The sequence below is a fragment of the Monodon monoceros genome, unplaced genomic scaffold (assembly GCF_005190385.1).
Source record: "Monodon monoceros isolate NGI ecotype Baffin Bay Population unplaced genomic scaffold, NGI_Narwhal_1 Super_Scaffold_12, whole genome shotgun sequence".
Classification (NCBI taxonomy): Eukaryota; Metazoa; Chordata; class Mammalia; order Artiodactyla; family Monodontidae; genus Monodon; species Monodon monoceros.
The window spans coordinates 62909037-62932644 of NW_021703768.1; the positions used below are offsets into that span (position 1 = coordinate 62909037).

Sequence of the window (23608 nt, forward strand, 5' to 3'; positions counted from 1 at the left end):
TACTTTAGGAAAACAGTGGAACGGACCTGTGGCTTTGTCAGATGTACATTTTTTTTTTTTTAATTAAAGCATAGTTGATTAACAATGCTGTGTCAGTTTCAGGTAGGTGTACAGCAAAGGGATTCAGATGTACTTTTAGGCTTAACTGCATTAGCAACAATTAGAACATAGGGTTTTCATAATAGCTTTCATCTCTCTAGACTACAGTGAAGAACAATTGCCCATTTGGTGTTTTAAGGAGAGCACTCAAGCCTAAATGCAAAGTAAATTATTATTTATTTCTTAAAGGAAATAAGAAAAACACAAAGAAATGAAGCTGGAGTCTTCAAAAAACTGAAAGGGTTTTATCTATAGTTGGTTTTCCATAAAAGATTTGTTTTAGATTCCATTCAATAAGATGGAAGGGACCTAACATTTATTGAGGTATCAAATGTTCTTTAGCTCATCTAATATTTATAACAAACTTATAAGGTGGATATTTTCTTCATTTTACAGTTGATAAAACTGAAGTGCTTTTAGGTTAAGCAACTTTAGTTTTTGAATAGGTTAGTGGCAGAGCCATGGTTCAGACCCTTCAAATACTTACTAAACCCATAAGAATTACTGGACACAGGACCAGCCCTGAGGATTCTTGGCCTCTGTCCCCAAGGAGCTCAGATTCTAGCTAAGGAGGCAGCCAATATTATGGAGTGTAAAAATATCATGGTAGAGATAAGTACAGGATGTTATAGAAGAGGGGTCCCAGCATTCCCCTGGCTTTAATTGCCACCTATATATATATATATATATATATATATATATATATATATATATATATATATATCAGTGATCCAAATCCATACTTTCAGAGCAGAGGTCTCCAAACCAATGTGCTCAGCTGCCACTGAGACTCTCCATTTAGCTGTTCCATAGCCTCCAACCTCGCAAGTCCTTCCAACCTCTGAATCACATCCCACCTGTGTTTCCTAGTTCATTAACAATATCCTAGATCCTACTTTCCACTCCCTTCACAAATAGTCCTTCATGTGGTCTCCAGCCTACCTCTTTTTTATCACTCCTACCTCTTTCTTCTCTATCCTATGGCCACTGCCTTAGTTGAAGCCCTCAACATCTCTCCACTAGATTTCTTCAATAATTGGGTAAAGTGATCTTCCAGTCACCAGGGTAATTCCCTTTTAATCTGTTTTCCATCATCAGAATGTCACTCCTTACTCAAAACCCTTCAAAGGCTTCTCAGTGTCTCCAGGATACACTCCAAATTTCCTAGCCTGGCAGATGAGACCCTTCCTGATGAGGTCCCAGTACTTCTCTGGCATTATCTGCATCTGCTATGTGCCAGCCCTGATAAGTGTTTGGGATAAAATGGTAAACAAGATGTATTTTGTATTGCCAGAACCTCTACTCAAGAAGTTTATGTCAAAAGATCAAGAAAAATGAACAAAATAATTTCAAGCTGTAACATATCCTATAAGGAGGATGGAGCTACAAAATTTCTTTTAAAAATTATCAAATAAAATCCAATAACATAGGGCTTCCCTGGTGGCGCAGTGGTTGAGAGTCTGCCTGCCGATGCAGGGGACACGGGTTCGTGCCCTGGTCCGGGAAGATCCCACATGCCGCGGAGCGGCTGGGCCCGTGAGCCATGGCCGCTGAACCTGCGCGTCCGGAGCCTGTGCTCTGCAACGGGAGAGGCCACAACAGTGAGAGGCCCACATACCGCAAAAAAAAAAAAAAAAAATCCAATAACATAGAAAAACATAATACATCATTACTAAGTGGGTTTTATGCCAAAATTAGGTTAACATTTGAGAATAAATGTAATTCATCATATAACAAAGTAAAAAAGCAAAACCATATGATTATCTCAATGGATGCAGAAAAGGCACTTGCCAAAATCTAATATTCCTAATTCAAAAAACAAAAAACCCAAACTTTTAGTGCTAAGAACAGAAAGGAATGTCCTCAGCCTGATAAAGAGCATCTATGAAAAACAAACCTACAGCAAACATCATACTTAATGATGAAAGACTGACGATGATGATGAATGTTTTCCATCTAAAATCAGGAAACAAGATAAGTGTGTCTGCTCTTACCACTTCTATTTAACTTTGTTGCAGTTTCAACCAGTAGAGGATCTAACCAGTACAATAAGGCAAGAAAAAGAACTGAAAGGCATCTAGATTAGAAAAGAGACAAAGAAAAGCTTTATTTTCATACAATGCAATTGTCCATGTAGAAAATCCAATGGAATCTACAAAAAAAAAAAAAAAGAAAGAAAGAAAAAAGAGAACTACACAAAAAAGTACTAGAACTACTAAGTGGGTTTAACAAAGTTACAGAATGTGAGATCAATATACAAAACGCATTGTTTTCTATACACTAGCAGTAAACACCTGAAACTTGAAATTTAAAATGCCATTTACAGTAGTATCAAAATACAAAATACTTAAGGATAGATCTGTAAAAAGATATGCAAGAACTATAAACTACAAAACATCTTTGGAATTAAAGATTACCTAAATAAACAGAGAGATATACCTCATTCATGGGTTAGAAGACTTGAACTGACCTATAGATACAATGCAATTCCAGTCAAAATCCCAGCAAGCTTTTTGATTCATGGAAATGCAAAGGACGTACAATAACTAAAACAACATTGTAAAAGAACAGCAAAGTTGCGTGACTATCACAACCTCATTTAAGCTACAGTAATCAAGACAGTATGCTATCATTATCAGGAAAGATAAATAGGTCAATAGAACACAGTAGAGTCCGGAGACAGACCTAAACATATACGGGCAACTGTTTTTTGACAAAGGTACAAAGGCAATGCCATTTGAACATACAGCCTTTTTCAACAAATGGTGCTGTAAACAAATGGACATCTATATGCTAAAAAATAAACTTCAATCCATATCTTTTACCAGATAGAAAAATTAACTAAAAATAAACCACAGCTCTAAAAAAATGATATAACATCTAGGAGAAAACAGCAGAAAATCTTTGTGACTTTGGGTTAGGCAAAGATTTTTTAGATACAACATGAAGAGCATGGTCCACAAAAGAACAAGTTGAGAAGAACTTTAAAAATTCAAAAATTAAAAACTTCTGCTCTTTGAAAGTCACTATTAGACAGCTATATGTATACATATATCCCCTCCAAGTTCCATTTTTAAATTTTATTCCTTTTGCCCCATCTGTGCACTGAGTTTACATGTTATATTTTTCATCTTTCCTATACGTGCCATCTGTTTATAGAGCTGCAAATGCAACTGTAATTTTAGTTATTAATAATATTTCTCTTAAATTTCCTGATTATCAGCTTGTCTGTTCTTTGATGCTTAGTAGGATCATCATTTTATCACGCAGATGACATTCTTTGATCTTCCTTATCTCTAGAATGATATGAAATTTTTAAAAAATTTTTATTTCTTGACTTTGGACTTGTTCTACCTTTTGTATTTGGTATTCTATTCATTCAGATATATGCAATGCTAGCGATAGGGTACACGTTAATTTATTTGTTCTACAGATCTGAGTGTCTAGCTGGTATACTTTAAATGTCAATTTATTGCATGTTAAGCTGTTAAAATAACAACAATAAAATAAAAGCAATCTAAAGAATTACTTCAATTCATTCCTAGCCCAGGGTTTCCATAGACTTCCAAATTAGAAAGCAGTCAGCTAAATAGCACACTTAAGCTTTTAGGCTGGGAACAGAGTATTGTTTCATAACAGAAATTGGATATATATGAGGACAGTGATTCAATGGTTGTTAGTTTAATGTGCTCTGACAGATGTTTCAAGAATGATAAACTAGATCTCAGACTAGATTTTACTTCCTTTTCTTTTTTTCTCCCTTTATCATTCAGCAACAGAAATGGGTAAGAGACTAAGGATGGCTTAATTAAAATAATACAATCGTGTGGCTCATACAGATAACATAGCAAGTGTCTTCGACCACTGTGCAAGGTGGTACTTCATAGAATTTTAGACATGGAAGGGAGCCCTCATTTTACAGACTAGCAATCCCAGATGGAAAATGAAGTAAAATAGCTTTGCCAAGGTCACAGAGCTAGAATTTGGTGATATTTTTAAAAAATTTATTCAAAAAAAGAAAAAGATTTGGGACAGAATATATTAACTCGTAGCCAATTGTCTGACCAGGCTGTGTTTCTGCTTTCCTGTATGCATAGGACCATAAGCGGGTATGAGGTTAAAATAACTAAGACAGTGGTTCTCAATCTTCATTGCATAATAAAAACAAGAAACCAGACCCCACCCCCAGGGTTGATCCAATTGGTTTGGGCAGGTCAGTGTTCTCGAACTTCAGCATTCATCAGAATCACGTGGAGGGCCTGTTAAAACAGATTGCCAGCCCCATCCCCAGAGTTTGATTTTGGGGGTTGGCATGGTGCCCAATAACTTGCATTTCTAATAAATCCTGAAGTCACATTGATGCTGCTGGTCTGTGAACCACACTTTGAGAACTACTGGGGGTAAGGCATCAGGTAATTTTTCTTTTAAGTTCTTCAAGATGGTAACGTTCAGCCAGTTGAAAATCACTGGCCTAAAAACAATCATTCTCAATCTTTTTTGGAATCACCTGGGGAATTAAAAAAAAATACTGCTGCCTGAGTCTCTACCCCAGCTCTTCTTTTTAAATTGATCTGGGATGCAGCCTGAGCCTTGGGATGTTTTAAAGGATTTTGCACGAATAAAGGAATCCTACTTCAGATGACTGTGGCATGCAGCCAGGACTGAGAGTCGCTGAAAATGTTTTGCCTCCTCAAATCTTATTACCATTTACCTAAAATTTCCCCAGAGCTGGGTACTTTCACCACCATCACATACTAGAAATTCCTTTCTAACTGGTTGTCTGTGAACAATGATTTATTTCCACTTCGATGTTTTACTAATATTTATTGAATACTTGGATGCAGTTGGCCTGGTGGTGAGGGTTTTGCCTCTTTACCATCCTTTTGTTTTGCTTTGCCTACTGAATGGTTATGCTTTAAATCATCTTTCCTTAAAGAGAGACCCTGTAATTTCTAGAATCAATACTGTCTTCTAAGTTGTGGTTAATATATATCACGTTTTATTCTGTTTCTGCTGGTTAGAAACTCAAGACAGGAAAAGAGAGGGAGAGAGAGAAAGGGTGGGGGGATCTTATAGAAAAAAAAAAATCCTTCTGCTCTTAACACATTACCCTTAGTATTTGATTCTCTGTGGCTCTTGGCTGGGGTTATCTGGAAATGGATAGATTCAGTAATTCCAAGAGGAAAATTCCAAGAATACTTATGACTGCAACCTAAGGCAGCTGATTTTCCTTTTGCTTTTAATTAATGCATTTCTTTCATTTCCAACTAAAAAAAAGAAAGCCACTAATTTTTTCCCCCAAAAGTAACTTCCTCTGGAACAAATTATAATACTATTAAGCACAATGATATGACTTGTTTCAGGTAAAGGGGTTTTAGCTGAGAAGACTTAACAGGAAATATTCAGTTATTTTTACCTGTTTCACAGTTGTGCTTAACGCTTCCTGTCAGGACCCTATGCTCACTCTTTACAAGACAGTACTGATACGCACTACTACACAACCCTCCTCATGAAGAACAGTATTTTCAGAATTAAGGTTAAGAATGCATCCTACAGCTTTTAGTTCCCAAAGTTCCATTTGTTCCAAGCTTCATGAGATCTGAGAGCCGTCAGGAGCTGTATCTTTAACTTTTAGACCTGTGGCCTAGCGAGGTGTTTAATAAATGGTACTTAATTAATATTGACTAGATGAATGAATGTATACACACGTCCGTATTTGCTTCACATAAGCCCAAACCATAGGGAGACCAAGGCTCAGACAACTCTAAGAGTCAAGGAAGGCAAATGCCATCTTTACGATCTGAGATGTCCCCAATACTCCAGTTTTCTTTTCCCTACTTTTGTACCAGTTTTGATAAGAACAGTTCAGCCTAATGAGGTCAGATGGTCCATCTCCTCACCCACCCACTTTCCTTCTTAAAATGGCCAAAGCAGCTATTCTGATCGTACCACAAAACACAAAATTACTTATAACAAAATCATAACTGTGGGAGGTATTCATCGATAAAATGTAGCCATGCAGATTCTATGATACATGTTACCAGAAAATTTGGGGGCAGTTTTTCAAGGCTGATAAGCCCATTATGGGAAAGGGCCTGGCTGGGAAAAGTGGTGGGTGAGAGAGCACTGCAGGGAGGTCAGAGTTCAACCTGGGCCAACACACAGGACAGCACCTAGGTCACTTCTCTGCGCTTCAGTTTCCTCATCCTCAAATGAAAAGGTGGTGCTGAGTGATCTCCAGTGGTCCTCCTAACTCTGACACAGCCTGCATCTCTATATTTCTCTTCATATTATGGCTTACACAATCACTGTGGAAACACTTAAGGGCCGAGCAGTGAAGTCTACATATTTACTTTGAAGGATAAGAAAAGAATTAATTTTAAACTATTGTAAAATGTCAGGATTTAGGGTTTTGTTTTGTTCTGATTGGTATTAAATACAAATATTCCCCTGTATTTGCTGCTTCGGTTTTCATATAACATCAATTTTCCAAAGCAATATGGACTTGCATTATATTATTCTTTAAAATGTTGTATGAAGCCAGGTTGGGTAACATTTTTGTTTTGAGGCACAGGACTTGAATTACCAAGTGACACAGTTCAGTTTATAATATAAATAAGTTTTCCAGGAACCTGTTTTACATTAGAGACTGCTACAAAACTAAGATAAAATTGTTGTGAGACCACCAAATAGGCTTGAAATGAAGTTGATCCAACCTATTCACCTGTCTTGGAAATTAGCAAGCATTGCTACAGTTAGCTTGATGCCCACTAACGACCTGAGTCATGGTAATTAAAAAAGACTGGCTTGATTAGGTCCAGGTCCTTGTGCTACATGGACCTTCACCCAATGAAAGCATTAGAAATTAACTTTATGACACCACAATGAGAACCAACAATACAGAAATCATAAAAATATACCATAAATCAAAATCATTATCTATTAAATTAGTTTTGAGCTGAGCTTTGGTTATTGAAATAATTTAAAGGAGCTAATAAATATGCAATCCACACTACACCTGCTTATAATCATAAAGAGAGTTTTAAAAATCCATTTTCAACATGAAGAGATTGTTTGTGCCTTATCCCCAAACAATAATACCCAAACACTGAAGCAAAAAAGTCAGCTATCTATTTACCTACTGGTGACCAACAACAGAACTTTAGTGCTTTCAGGAGTCAGGTCATTTTCACCCTTATTTTACAAAGCTAAACCAAGATTTCTGTTATCAGAAGGAGCAATCTGCTGCTAGGCTCTGCCCAAACGTCAAGCACCTGCTTTCTCTGGTCTGGAGGCAGATGGTACATCATAAAAATAAAAGTCATGGGGAAAATGCACAGAAAGATATTCCCTTTAAAACCCTTTAGGAGGTTCTTTTTTCCTAAAATCTAATGCTATAAATATACATGTTTATGTTAATATCTTAGCTTAGAATTTGGGAACTGATTCAGGGGCATTAAAAAAGTTTCCTTAGCCTGATTCATATTCACGTGTTCACATATTTCCATAGAATGGGGAAACAGCCTTTACTTTAGCTGATTAGCACGTAAGGCAGGCCAGAACAGGAATTTTGGAATCCCAACAAATACCCTGAGCGAAGGCAGCTGCCATCCTTATCCTTCAATATTACTGCTAACTGTACCTCCATTGAGTTCTCTTATAGCAACTAAGACACCGCTTAATAGGTGTCTGAATCAGCTCAGGCTGCTATAACAAAATAGCACAGATGGAGTAGCTGAAACAACAGGAGTTTACTTCTTACAGTTCTGGAGGCTGGTGAGGCCAAGATCAAGGTGCCGGCCAATTTGGTTCCCCCATGAGCCTCCTCTTCCTGGCTGGCAGACAGCGCCTTCTCACTATGTCCTCAGATGGTAGAGAGAGAGCAACCTCTGATCTCTCTTCTTCTTCTCATAAGAACATTGATCCCAACATGGAGGTCCCACCTCATGATCTCATCTGAACTAATTTCCTCCCAAAGGCCCCGCCTCCAAATAGCATCACATGGGGCTTAGGGCTTCAGCGTATGAATTTTGGAGGGACACAAACATTCAGACCATAACAATGGAATAACCTCATTTATATTTGTGGGATTTGTATAGATGAGCTAGGCTGTAATAAATTGGCCTCATAATATGCTTTTCCACAATAATTATGTAGGGTGGTGTTTCTCAAACTTTAGGTGCATCGGAATCCCCTGAAGCTTGTTAAACACACATCTCTTGGCCCGATCCCCAGGGATTCTGATTTAGTAGGTCTGTGCGGGGACCTAAGGATTTGCATTTGTAACAAGCTCCCAGGTGATGCTGACGCTATCTGTTTGAGAACCACTGATGCAGGGGTTCCCTTTGGAATGTTAATATCAGTTATGATTCTTTGGGCCTGTATTGGCTTCTCAGTAATACCTGTTTTATGCTGAACATATTTGAAATGTGTCAGTTTGCTTATACGCAGATGTTGCAGTTACATACAAAGATGCTCTCAATAAGCAGATGGATAGATCCGCTGGGGTGAGGCTGCTTCGTGCTGTGAGCACCCAGGGAGAGTCAATTAATGCCGTATGTCTATGTCTCATTAGCTAATTGTGACTTCACAAGTCACCAAGATTTACAAGAGTGTCTGCTGACATCTTATCCTTACTGATTTTTAATCTTAGAATTTAGAGCTAGTCTTTAAAGTTGCTGGATTCTGCTATCTTACATCTACAAGCACGTTGCAATTGTTTGAACTAATATCAAATTTTGACAAATTTTAATATTAAGTATTTGAGCAATGCTTACTATATATGTTCAACTCATTTGTCCTATAATCATACTTGGCTAAATTTTAAAGCATGGCTCTGTCATGAAACAGCATAATTTTAAGATTTACTTCAAGTACACTTTGGAATGTAAACGTACCTTATTTAGCTTTATAAAATATCCCAGTCCCGCTTCCAGGGGATTTGTATCACAGTTCATCTAAAAGGGAAAACACACATTTTAAATCTTAGATGAATGCAAATTGTTTTAATAACATCACTTTCATATATACTTTTTAGGGAAGAGAACACTTTTTCACTATGAATATAGATTCTGAAAAAGGAAAATTGTGGACTGGCCTCAAAGTAATTTTTTAAATCTAAAATTCAAATGTAGCCTTTCGGCAAATACTGTTATTTCAATAGCAAATTAGAAACTAAAATTCACAGTTTGTTTCCAAGGCTCTCTTTGTATAATAAACATCTGAGGGATACCACAACAATGATGTCTTCCCAGAAACAAGACTTTCAGAAGCTTTTATCTAATAATTTTACATAAATAGGTTTTGAAAAGGTATTAAGTAATTTACTTATCTTACAATCATCCAGAAATTGGGATAAGTAGAGGAAAAAGCAGGTGATAGGAAAATGGCTTCTACAGAGTTCAGGAGAGGGAAAAGGAAAAAAAATAGAGATTGAATCTCAATCTTTTCAAATTGGTTGAGTTATTACAACATAGTTCAAGGGGAACTAAAGCCACTATTTGAGACTAGACCTGATTTTTGTTTGCTTGTTTATTTTATTGTCGTTGGTCTCTTTTGCTCCAGGAGAACTGGTCTAAACCTCATAAAAAGTTGCCAAACTTAAAAAAAAAGACAACACAGCCCTCGTATGAACTGCATGAGTAATATAAACTTGTTTTACATAACATAAAATTTCGGGCTCATATTTCCTAATCCATTTGAGCACCTCTAAAATTTTTACCTGCTCAAAGTTTCAGAATTCCAGGAAAAAAATGAAAACAAAGCCCAGATGCTTGATTGATGTATTAACACTAGAGGGCGTGCTGGCACTGCTGGGAAATCGGAGGGACGGGGGATGGAGAAAACCATTTCAGAGGAGGGGTCCAAGGGAGAAGGCAGGGAGGCGCAGAAACGCCTGACCGCAAAGGCTGCTTCATCCCTTGTGGCATGTGGAGGCAGAGCCGTCCTCTACTTTTCTCCCTGCAGCAGCCTCCGCTAAGAACCCCACCCACACCCGGCTTGTAGGCTGAGAATCCTTATAACACAGCACCTCTCCTGCAAAACAGTGACTTGCCCCAGGGCCCTTGTTCTTTCAGGGGCTCCAGGAGGCTGCCCTCTCCACCTCAAAGCCCACTTGCTTCTGCCCCTGGTCTAGCTGTCCAAGGGACCCTGCCTGCACTTTCAAACCCACTCTGCCCTCAAATTTATTGTTATATCCTAGGCACTTTGTAGACTATCTAATCTCGACAATAACTCTGGAGGAGAAAGATTGGCCCTATCTTATAGAGAAGTAAACAGACTCTAGAGGGTTAAGGCCACACAGTTAGTATGTGGTGGAGGATACATCTGAACCCAAGAGACCCTACCCTGAAGTAAGTACATCTTTTACCACTGTCCCTTATCTCACCTCCCAGGCCTAAAACCTTAACGTCTTCCAAGGAAACTAGCAAATCTGAAAAAATTAAGGGGTCGAAAAATAGCCTGCCATATTGGAGATAAAACAGAGAACAGAGTAATCTGGACCAAGTTGTTTATTATTTCTTAGTGTGATTGTGTTTTGAACAGGGATTGTGTGTAGAACTGCCAACGCTTTGCCCAAGAATCACCAATAATACCTCCTTCAGGGAGAGTTGAGAAGGTAGATGAGATCATGCCTACGAAAATGGTGTGTAACTACACAAATAGAAACCCTGAGTTCCCATTATTAATGGTGGGAATGGGCTGGACCAACGCATCCCAGACCACCAACCCCGCCCCCCTCAGAAAGACCCCTTTGGTTGCTACTTCCCCAAAAGGTGCGGGATAAGAAAGAACTGAGGATGGGCAATGTGACAGAGGAGAAGGAAGAATTTGAAAGGTAGTCCTCAAGTCCCGTGGAGTAGGCAGGCTCCCTTGGGATAGCCACAGCTCCCCACACAGTCAGAGACAGATGTCCAGGGCTCTCTGCTAAGCAGGAGGAATTAGGGCAGAATAAACATTACGTCACAATTCCACTGAATTTGCAACTGGGAAATTGAGGAGAAAAACCTCTTTCCCTAATTAAATAAAACTTCGGGGAATTCTCAGGTGGTCCAGTGGTTAGGGCTCTGCGCTTCCACTGCAGGGGGGCATGGGTTTGGTCCCTGGTCTGGGGAACTATGATCTCGCATGCTGCACGGCATGGCCAGAACAAAAAAAAATTTTTTTTTCTTATAATACATACTTTTACAACCAGAGCCAATGCTAATGCAGTTAAAACTAACCCTTATATAAAAATCAGATACAATACACGTAAAATTTTAATAAAGATGCTAGCATTTCAAACCTCTGACCCCCAGGCTCTGAAAGCTTTCTCCAGTCTTAAGGCATTCATGGCATAGGTTCCAAAGTTGTCAATTCCCTCTTCCTGGCCTGCATTCATGATAACGTCATAAAGTGCCGCAGAATCTTCTCGTCTGTGGTACAGCTCCCAACCCAGCTCACCTGAAATACACCCACAAGTGCCCACCAGAGTAAGAATGATGATCATGGAGTCTAATGTGCATTAGCTAAAACACATCAATAAATGGAGAGATTCCATTTATGCAATATAGACACTGCTGAGTTTTAAAAGACCAGTTCAGAAAAAGGTTGCAACCAAACCCCACTGCAAAGGAGCCTGCCATATCACAGATGCTTTTGTGCCCAATCCTGTCCCCCACACAGAGGGTAGCATCTAGGACATCTCATGACACAGAAAGACTGTGATGCAGGAGTTACTCTTGCCCCTTGACCTCAGCTTCATAATGTTAAGTCAGGAATTAGCATGGCAGAGTTTATCAAGAAAAGGGGTTCAAGGTTTAGACACCTCAACCCCCAACTCCTTGGCCCCAAATCACGAGGCTTAAAGATAAAGGCAACTGATGACAACTATTCAACTGGTCTTTGCTGTGGGATAGCCATAGTCTCTAATGCCCCCCACTCCCCCCTCCTTCCCCATTTGGTCATTTCATTCACCATTAGAGCTGTGGGCAAAAACCAAAGAAAATGACACCCAACCCAAAGAGACTGCTTATTTTTTATTCTGCTTATGTTTTATTCTGGTCACCATTTGGCCAAGGTTGGGCAGAGGAAGGATGGTGAAAAGGGACAGCGGAGGCCCAGGGAAGAGCTATGGCCTTTATACTGTGTGTTCGCCTCATTCCTCATGTCAAGGGCTGATGGTGAGGTGCTTCTCCAGGACAAACACCAGAACGTTAGCAACACGTAATTGAGTGAATGCCTGGGCACCCAGTATGTCTTCTGTGAAGGGACAGGGAATCTACAGAGAGTTAGAAGTGAGCCCAGAGCACCAATGGGGAGCATTTATTCATCCGTTTCCAAATATCTACTATGTGCAATGTTAGCTGCATAGCAAGTCTTCCCTAATGCACTTAGAGTCAGAAAGAAAGATGATCAGTGGTAATGCTTTAAGAGCGGTGCCTGATACATTCACGATGTTCTCTATGGGAGACTCTATCAATGGGAGACCATTTTGAATGTTCCCAAACAGAATCAGCTGGCCTGAATATTCTGTCAACCCTTCCAACTATTCCAACAGCCATCTTCTTCCCACTTTCTTAACTACCTTTCCAAATGGTAGGCAGCTAGCTATGAGCCTGGAACAACAATTGGAAATCTGTGAAAGGACTCTCTCAGACTAGGAGTGAATAAACAAAATTGTCAGAAGAGTCAGGCAGGAGAAATCTTTCTCCAAAGTTAAAATGACCAAAGTGAATGTGTGTGTGTGTGTGTGTGTGTGTGTGTGCTGTGTGTATGTGCATGCGTGCACACATTTCTGGTAACTGCTTTAAAATTTTAGAGCCTTATTCTAGGTTGTTTTCCAATTCTTACCAGTATAAGATATCCTGATAGCAGTGACAGGAATGTTGGAAACCTTTAAAGACTTGGTCTGAAGAAACTTGAAAACATCATCACTAAGATCTTCAGAGGTCAGTTTCTGAAGGGCCTTTCTTGCATGTGGCCCTGCGACGCCAAGGACTCCAAGCTCATCGGTTATGTTTTTAATTTCAACATCATATCCACCTTTGACAGCCTCTTCTTCAATCCATCTGCATTTGAGATTCATAAACATCGTGTTAAATCCTGCTTGAATAATGCATGTTGGTAACAGATTATTTCTCGGAAGAAATGCTCTGTGTCTAGAATTGCCAGAAAGTCCCTAGAATGTCATTTCACATAGATCACCTAATTTTTAAAATTGAGGAAACTGAGTCCCAGAGATGTTAAATGATCCTCTTTAAACTACCCACTTAAATGTGTGGGCAATTTTTCACGGTACGGAAGGACCCTTCCGTTTAAACAAGATCTGCCACACGATTCTTTTAAATAGCGACAGCCCTATTGTATTTAAACTGATGATTCAATCTTGGGAAAATTTTCTCTAATACCTGTACACAGGAGGCATGCTTGTGTTGCTAAAGGTTAATAATGCACTTGCCACCAGACACATACTTGCTTTGACAATGACAAGGAAAAGATTAAAACTCTAAAGACTAGTTTCAATTTCTGAGTCTTGATGAGTTATTGGAACCCAGTGATAGGGCTCATTTATAATTTTTTGAGCACTCCCTGGAGCTACACAAGTCTATCAGAAAATGACCATCTGGATTGACACAAAGCTAAGCTACTAAGATGGCTCCCAATGCACCTTGGATTGGAGGCTATAATTTGCATCATTTTACAACTAGAGTGAGAATCTGTCAGAGTAAGATGTTTATTAAACAACAATATTCCAAGTATTTTTGAAATACTGAAGATTAGAGATTTTAGAGTAGACTAAATAATAGACTAAAGCTTCGTGTGAAGCATTGACTTGGCAGGTCAATGATTTAGATGCAGCTTTGTGGCACAAAGCGTGAAAAAGGAAGAAGAAAAACCAGGGAGGCAGTTCACTAAAGTGGACCAAACTTGGGCATCAGAATCAACAAGGCTGGCTTGAGCAGGTTACTTTAACCCAAACTTCACTTTCCTCACCTGAAATTGGGAATAATACATACCTTGCAGATATATCTATTAAAAGAATTTATTGAGATAATGTGTAATAATGGTTTTGACATATTGGTGATGCCTAACAAAAGGGAGTTAATATTATTAAAACCAGTAAACCCCATGGATGGACTACCTTTGGGAGGGGGATGGTCATAGGGGCCCTTCAAATAATTTCCTCTAAGAGACATGAAGTTTATTTAAAACAATAAGATTTTAAGAATTAAAGTTGTACTTTCAATTACTGGTAAAAAAACAAACAAACAAACAAAACCTCGGTGCAAGATTGGGTCAATATACAATCCATGTAAAATTTTCTTACTAGGTGTACACTTACCTAAGATCATGAAGCTCTGATCCAGAACCAGTTATTAATAGAAACTCCCCAGGAGACAGGTGAGAAACTGTCAACTCAGCATATACTTGACCTTTTGGTGTTAACATGTGACTTATATTTGTAAAACCCACCTACACAAAAGAATTTTAAATTACCTCAGGATGAAATAAAAATCTTATGTGTCCTGTTAACACCACATGGAAATAAAAATGTGGTTGTCAAAAATGAAAAACATCTGAATGCTATCATTTCTATCAATTGTGTGAACTATCTGTAAACCTAAACCCATTAATTTTGAAGTTTTCAGTTTAAATGACCATTATAATTACTTGTCATAAAAATTACACTTCAGCCAATTTGGGGGTTCCCATTTATACAACTAAACAAAGTCATAAGGTCCTTAGATGATAATTCATTTAACAAAAATTTAAATTTGAAAATTAGCTAGAATACCCTTGGTTAGTTGAAGGGTTCTGGTGTTCATACAGAAATCATTAGGTGAATTGAAATAACATATTGGTTTTTTTGAAAACAAGAGGTAGAGAATTAAGTAGGCCAGAATCCTGGACCTTGTACCCCTATAAGGTTATTTACCTTGGGAATGACATTTGCAAAGAGATGGTCCAACAATCTAATGGAGTCTTGACCTTTGATGTTAAACTTGCCAAATGGTGACAGGTCAATCACCCCTACTCTTTGCATAACCTGTTTATACTCAGAGCCCACAGGATCAAACCAATTTGTGCGGCGAAAACTTGGCCTGAAACACAATGTTTGTCATAAAACAAGAGTTATTCATTTTCAAAAAATTACAGAATAAGGATATTTTAATACACCCTCTTTGCCTAGAAAATTTCATTTGGGGGAAAAGTGCCACCTGTTCTACAAATCATACATACATATTGGAATCTACTTGATTTTTTAAGTTACTCATCTATCCCTTGACCCATTTCATAGTGAATGAAGTATTAATTAAGTAGAAAATAAGATAGGCCATGTGGGTTCTCAGATCTGGAAAAGAGCTTAGAAGTTAACCAATCCGTAGTTTTCAACCTTGGTTACATATTAGAATCACCGGGGGGGGGGAGCATTTTAAAAATACTAATTTGGGGGGCATAATTAAACCAGAATATATGAGGGGTAGAGCTATCTTGTTTGTTGTTTCTCAAACATTTATGCAAATACATCACTTGTACTTGTTAAGATACCGATTCTGATGCAGCAGGTCTGCGGAGGGGCCCTAGATTCTGCACTCGAACAGGCTTCATGCTGGTCCACCTGGAGTTAAGCAAGGATCTGGTCCAACATTTTCATTTTTTAGAGAAAAGGCACAAAGTGACTTCCAAGGTCTTTGCATTAGTTAATGACAGAGCTGGGCCTGGAACAAAGGTCTCCTAACTCATTATGCAGGGTTGTTTCTAGTTTACAGAGTGGACTATTAATGTGGTATTTTAACTTCAGAGCAGGATGCTAAGTCTGCAAAATGAGTCTTCAGTGGTTTAATTATTAAAATAGTAGAAGAAATAGGCCAGGTCCAAACAGCACAAGGTGAAGAATAGATCTGGCATTTATCTGAGTTGTTTAGGAAAAACCAAACCGGTATTTTGCCCCCAGGTAATCTCCACTGGCTGACTACAGAGTCCAAATTCATTAATCAGCAACTGGCCCTCTACTATACTTTGGGCCTTTTAGATCTGATCTTAAAGTAGACACTAAAACCTGTTTAAATTTACAATAGCCCGGAGATGGAAACAACCTAAGTGCCCATCATCGGATGAATGGATAAAGAAGATGTGGCACATATATACAATGGAATATTACTCAGCCTTAAAAAGAAACGAAATTGAGCTATTTGTAATGAGATGTAGACCTAGAGTCTGTCATACAGAGTGAAGTAAGTCAGAAAGAAAAAGACAAATACTGTATGCTAACACATATATATGGAATTTAAGGAAAAAAAAAATGTCATGAAGAACCTAGGGGTAAGACAGGAATAAAGACGCAGACCTACTGGAGAACGGACTTGAGGATGTGGGGAGGGGGAGGGGTGAGCTTTGACGGGGCGAGGGAGAGTCATGGACATGCACACACTAACAAACGTAGTAAGGTAGATAGCTGGTGGGAGGCGGCCGCGTGGCACAGGGATATTAGCTCGGTGCTTTGTGACAGCCTGGAGGGGTGGGATGGGGAGGGTGGGAGGCAGGGAGACGCAGGAGGGAGGACATGTGGGGGCATGTGTGTATGTGTAACTGATTCACTTTGTTGTGGAGCAGAAGCTAACGCACCATTGTGGAGCAATTGTACCCTAGTAAAGATGTTAAAAAAAAAAAAAAAAACCTGTTTAAATAAGCAAAATGACAGGTCAAAAAAAAAAGAGAGAGAGAATTGGACTTCCTGGTGGTGCAGTGGTTAAGAACCCATCTGCCAATGCAGGGGACACGGGTTCCAATCCCTGGTCTGGGAAGGGGTTCCAATCCCTGGTCTGGGAAGATCCCACATGCCGCGGAGCAACTAAGCCCGTGCGCCACAACTACTGAGCCTGCACTCTAGAGCTCGCGTGCCACAACTACTGAAGCTCGCGTGTGTAGAGCCTGTGCTCCGCAACAAGAGAAGCCACCGCAATGAGAAGCCCACACACTGCAACAAAGAGTAGCCCCCGCTCGCTGCAACCAGAGAAAAGCCCATGCGCAGCAATGAAGACCCAACACAGCTGAGAAAGAAAAAGGAGAACTTAACGTGAAAAGGAAACTTTCTTTTCTCTTGGTTTATGGATTCTCATGAGAAAAAATATATAATCACTATTAATCCCAAGTACAATAGTATGCAATCCAAGTATAATGGCAACAACTTTAGAGGAATTCAGAGAATTGTTTTAGTGATGTGCTTTACATTTTAGCTCAAACTAAAATAGTAAGTAAATGACCTTTTCCCCTAATTTACTAGCAGTGCATATAACTTGCATGATTCAGTGCACACACACTAGAAAGCAGTTGCTTTGAGCTATTCCTTGACAAATAGAAAATCCATATTTCCATACTGTTTCCATACTATGTGACTTGGCCAGGCATCCTAAACCAGGACAAACCTTCAGGAGCCAACTGAAGCCATGTGGGGATTTGGAGAGGGTGGAGAAGGTTCTCTGAGCAACTGGAAAATGTCAAGCAGAGGCTTCATCTGGGCTGGTTGTGGGTCTCGCGAGGCCACATGGGTCCTAGATGTGGACCAATGTCACGTGGGATAAACTAAGGCCTGCACTGCACAAAAAGTGATTTTTGTGGGAAAAGGCTCAATGCTCTTTGGAATGGGGTGGAGTGATGGGGTGGGAGGGGGACATGGCACTTCTCTGGGGTCCCTCCATTCCACCCCCAAATTTCATTCTGTGGTGAGAGTGACAGGCAGGTTAAGTCACTCACTTACCTGTACCCAGTGTCCTGGCCTGGTTGATAGAACCAGTGTGGCTGCTCCCAGCCTGCATGGAACCCCATGGAACACTTGGACTCCAGGGTTTTATAAAGCCCACTGACTCGCTGAGTTGGCCTCCCGGCAAACCGTTCTTCTTTAGGGTAGCCAACTGAAAAAGGAAAATTGGTGCTCTGAATAGCATAGAACCAAAACTATGAAATATTTTGAAGGGATTCAGAAAATGGAAAACACAGCACTTAAAGTCTAGAAGCATATATTTTATATATATATATATATATATATAATATATATGTATATATTATATGTATAATATATATGTATGTATTATATATATACATATATATGCATTAAATTTATGTTTTACAAAAACCCAAAGCTGTATTTATATTGATCATCAAAGGGTAAAGTAAAAATAGATTTAAAAATTAAAATCACTTATGCATTCCTCATATTAAAGATATATATTCATATAGATTCCTTTTTGTGTCTTAGAAGTACATGCTTTTTAGACTCCCTAACCATTCCCCCACGATACACAGAATAAAAAGCTTCTAAAGTCAGAAGTGATGTAAGTCAATTCTGAACACACTTCACAGACAACAGTAAATGTGCACTTTACCAATATTGTTGAATCCATATGACTCTCTTGCTTTGGCCTCGGTGTACTGAGTTGTTGTCCACTTGCCATAGCGATTGGGATCCAATTCTATCAGATCAAAAGGAGGTTCTCCGTGCAGGATCCAGTCACTGAGATATTTCCCTACCCCACCAGCATGGATTATGCCATACCTTTCAAATACAGAAATAAATACCCTGTTACTAACACATATTGTTTTCCAACAATGAAACATGTCCATATATTTAACAAGGCCTCAAAGCTACAGTGTTCCGTGCTATTGCTATTCAGAACACACAATCAACATAATCTTTATGCTATCATATTTTTTCCTCAAAAAAAAAAAATCTTTAGGCATCCAAATTAAATGTGCCTGACTTGATAGCTAGTTTCTTTCCACAGTTTCAAGAGCTGTATATCTGCAAAATAGTCTATGACTCTTAGCTAGTAAGGATGCTTTAGGAAAACGGAGGAGAGGAAGCACACAGGCAGATGTGGTTGGTACCTTATCAGCCCTCTTGAGCTATGATTATCCTCACTAATAGGAACTTTGCAGTAGAAATATGTACACTGTAGAGTGGCACACCCATCTCTTCTCAGACTCAGTTTAGTTCAGGTTCCCATAGCAATGAACTCTGCACAAGGATCTTGGGCCATTATTGTAGAAGAAGCATTCAGACAAAGAGGCATTCACCCAAGGACTTGTGGGAAAGAGGAGGAAGAAACAATGGCTCCTGTATTTTGCAATTTGGGTCACTTGGTGGGGAGGGTTGGCTTGTTTTCTATTTCCACATGAGGATGCTTTAAAACCAAGAACATGACTGTGGCAAATAATTTCATACCAGATGGAGGGATCACAGTTTAACGTCGCCCATGGGCAGTCCTACCCATTCATTCTTGTGGATAAAGGAAAGTCTTGATGAAGGACTTTACTGTGGGTTCGTTTTTGGTTTAAGTCAAGAGAAGCTTCTGAGGAATTGTATGAGCAGGGAGTCACCGGTAGAGGACCAGGAAAAGGAGCTACATGAGCAGACTTCAAAATGCAAGAAATTCCAGTACCCCAGATGACAGCTACTTGCCAGCATTGCAGCTTCTAAGAGCATGGGAGGACCTTAGCAAAGACTGGAAATGTTAACTACCTTTTTCTACAACAAGATACCAGTTTTTCTACTTTATAAAAATGAATGCTTATATTTGTTATAAGGATATTCCTCGAGCAGAATAAAACGACAGCCATTTATACTTCTCTGGATAGTTTTAAAAAGAGACATGGCTCATCCAAATCACCCGCAAACAATCTCATTAAGTTTCAAGAAAGCAAAAAAAATTAAATACATGCTTAAAATAATTGTGAAATATATGCTTAAAATGTTTATTCACTTAAAGAGTACCAATGTATGATATACAACACTTGCCATTTTTGAGAGCTAGAGATACTGTTTATAAGACTTGAAACTATTTAAAGTTCTTCTGATATTCACTGAGTACTTACCATTTACCAAGCACTGTTTCCTTCTAACATGTACCAGCTGATTTATTCTTTAGCAACTCTATTTTACCAATGAGAAAACCAGCCTGCACTCAGGGGTTAAATAAGGTCACACAGCAATAAAGTGCAGATTCAGGATACAAACTCAGTCTTCTGCCCCCAGTACACACTCCCTGTTACTGGACTTTACTTCCTCAATGGTTCTCAATCTTTTTTCAGCCAAGACACACATAACAGAATTTACATCCTTGGCAGGCTCCTTGGGCATAGGGAGGGTTGTGCTTCGGTTTCCTGTGGTCTCACTGCTACACCATCATGTTCTTTCCAATAAACGGGGCAGAGTGCTGTTATTTGAGGATAATACTGAATCAAATCTATTTTTAAAAAGTAAATTTCTACAAACCTCAGCTCTATAATCATTATTAAGTTATATGTAAAATCCCATACAACTGAATGCTATGAAACATCTATTGAGAGCCCCTGGTGTAGTGGTTGAAAGTGTAAAAGCATAGAGTAAGAGAGATCTAGGTAGGATTTTTGTTCTGCCACTACCAGCTGTGTGACCTTGGGCAAGCTGTGTAACCACCCCGAGCTTTAGTCTCCACATGCGCACACTTTATGGTTCTGGTGGAGAATTAATTGACATGGCATTTAAAAGCACATAGTAGGCAAGCAGTACATGGTGGCTATGGGTCCTTGTATAACCAACAACAGAGTATGCCTCTGCCCAATGGATAAGATTTTCATAAGGAAGTAACGTGTGAAGTGGAAGTGAAAGGGAACTTGAAGAGGAAAGAAGAGTGAGGCTCTTTTTCTAGGTCTAGCATTAATCTGTAGAACCTACTTCTACATGGCCCAGCTGCTATGCTGTTTGAGTGTTTGTGTATGCTTTTTTTTTTTTTTTTGCGGTACGCGGGCCTCTCACTGTCATGGCCTCTCCCGTTGCGGAGCACAGGCTCCGGATGCACAGGCCCAGCGGCCATGGCTCACGGGCCCAGCCGCTCCGCGGCATGTGGGATATTCCCGGACCGGGGCACGAACCCGTGTCCCCTGCGTCGGCAGGCAGACTCTCAACCACTGCGCCACCAGGGAAGCCCGTGTGTATGCTTTTTTATGATAACTGTGAAACTGTCTCTCCTCTCTTTAAATTTGCTGTTTATAATCTGTTGTAAGCCAGGATAACTAGATTCAATTCAATCCAACTCATTAAACATTTGGGGAGCATTGTGTTAGTCACCTAGAAGCAGAAGAATTTATTAGATTTGGTATAAAAGTGAAACAGCTTTGACTGAGGGTATTCTGTGAGTAAGGTCAATGAGCACTGGCATATATGTAGACAGTCTGCAAATACCTATTCTCTCGACTGGTTGGACTAGAATAACAGACAATGCTGAAATGCTGATCCCTGGGCCCCTCTCCAGACTACTGAATCAGAATCAATAGGAGGGGTGTCTGGGAATCTGTTTGCTTGTTGGTTTTCCAATTCCACACACCTTTCATGGATTCTAGTGATAACTAATGAGAATTTCACAGATAAGATGCAAAGGAGGATGAAACACGTGTAAGTGACTAACCACAAAGTTGAGATTCTGCTTTTTAACAAGCCCTGGTGCTCAGCCAGATATGGAAATCACTGGTCTTCAGAACCATGGGATGAATCACTGATATAAATTGGGAGGGGTAGCTGATGTGAGGATTCCACCATGTTACATAAGAAATATCTTAGCAATCCCAACTTTTAAATAACAAGGTGGCCTTTTGGGGTCAGACCAAATTGGTCAGAGAGAGTGTGGCACTTTGTCTGCCCCGACCTGTTATCTTCCCCATTCACCTCGCGACGTCTACAACCTGGGAAAATTACCCAGAGCAATCAAAGCAGGAGTCCAACATCAGCCCCATACAAGTAGATACAATTTCTAGGTGATAAGTAACTAGTATTCTAAAGAAAGCAACTTCCTAATTTCCTTAGTGACAGGTGTTCTATTAAAATATAAATATCATGAGGCCAGGAATACTGTCTGCTCTTGTTCACAGATAAAGAGCAATGATCTGCAAATATGTGTTGACTAAATCAATAATTCAGTGACTAAGCTAATTGCAGAATCAAAAAGAATAAAATGTTTAAGAATAAATTTAGCAAAAGAAGTACAAAACTTACACTCTGATAACTATAAATCATTATTGAGAGAAATTTTAATTAAAAGTCCTAAACAAATGGAAAGCCATCCTTTGTTCATGAATTGGAAGACTCAATATTAGGATGACAATACTCCCCAAGTTGATCTACAGGTTCAGTGCAATCCTTACCAAAATCCTAGGCGGCTTCTTTGAAAAAATTGACAAGCTGGTCCTAAATTTTACACAAAAATTTAAGAAGCCCAGAATAGCCAAAACAATACTGAAAAAGAACAAAGTTGGAGGATTCACACTTCCCAGTTTCAGAACTTACTGCAAAGCTACAGTAATCAAGACAGCATGGTACTGGCATAAGGATAGACATATAGATCAACGGAATAAAGTTGAGAGTCTAGGAATATATCTATACATATATGATGAATTGATTTTGACAAGGATGCTGTGGTACAATAAAAAAAATAAATATTTGGTGTTTGTCCCCAGTTCCTGGCACAGAGCTCCTAAAACCTTTGGAATTTATATTATTTTGTATGCTAACAGATAGCTCCATGGAACAGGGGCAGGGGAACTAGACAGCTTCAGAATAGGGGCTGGTCACCATAAGTTCAATCACCAATGGTCAATGATTTAATCAATTGTGCCTGTGTAATGAAACTTTCACAAAAACTCCTAAACAACAGTGTTCAAAGAGCCTTTGGGTTGGTGAACTCATTGATGCACTAGGAAAATGGTGCACCAGAGAGGGCATGGAAGCTCTGCACCAGACCCCTCCCTCCCATACCTTGCTCTATGCATCCCTTCCATTTGGATGTTCCTGAGTTGTATTCTATAGAATAAATAGGTAAAAGTAAGTAGGGTTTTCCTGAGTTCTGTGATTATTCTACTGAATTATCAAACCTGAGGATGGGGTTGCAGGAACCTCCAAATGTGTAGCCATTCAGTCAGAATTACAGGTGATCCCTGGAAGTGAGGACATCTGAAATTGGCATCTGAAGTGAGGACAGTTTTATGGGACTGAGTCCTTAACTAGTGGGGTCTGCACTAACTCTGGGAGTTAGCAGCAGAATTGAATTGAATTGTTGGATAGTCAGTTGGTGTCAGAGAATTGGAGAATTAAATGTCAGAATTAAATGTCAGAATTAAAGTGTCAGAAAAAAGACATCATAGATGCCAACACATTTCAATGAGTAAAGAATAGTCTTTCAACAATTGGTGCTGGGACAATTGGCTATCCTCAAATGAATCAAGCTGGGCACTTACCTCATAGCACATACAAAAATTAACTCAGAATTGATTAAAGACCTAAACGTAAGAGTTAAAACTAGGGACTTCCCTGGTGGTCCAGTGGTTAAGACTTCGCCTTCCAATGCAGGGGGTGTGGGTTCAATCCCTGGTCGGGGAGCTGAGATCCCACATGCCTCAAGGCCAAAAAACCAAAACATAAAACTGAAGCAATATTGTAACAGATTCAATAAAGACTTTTAAAAAAATGATCCACATCAAAAATATATATATTTAAAAG

General features: G+C 39.3%; 1 protein-coding gene across 4 annotated transcripts in view; it reads right to left on the minus strand.

Annotated features, from left to right (window-relative positions):
* Positions 1–23608, minus strand: part of DMGDH (dimethylglycine dehydrogenase) — a 61692-nt gene that overhangs the window by 13390 nt on the left and 24694 nt on the right. For 2 of the 4 annotated variants that reach the window (XM_029216528.1, XM_029216529.1), the window contains 7 exons: positions 18465–18634; positions 17840–17993; positions 15017–15182; positions 14423–14553; positions 12931–13148; positions 11384–11541; positions 8997–9056 (listed from right to left, as the gene is read on the minus strand). In XM_029216528.1, coding sequence (XP_029072361.1) covers positions 8997–9056; positions 11384–11541; positions 12931–13148; positions 14423–14553; positions 15017–15182; positions 17840–17993; positions 18465–18634 — 1057 coding nt within the window. Of the gene's footprint in view, positions 1–1908; positions 2252–2325; positions 3396–8996; positions 9057–11383; positions 11542–12930; positions 13149–14422; positions 14554–15016; positions 15183–17839; positions 17994–18464; positions 18635–23608 lie in introns of those variants that run through there. The other 2 variants (XM_029216530.1, XM_029216531.1) reach the window with 2 other exon arrangements.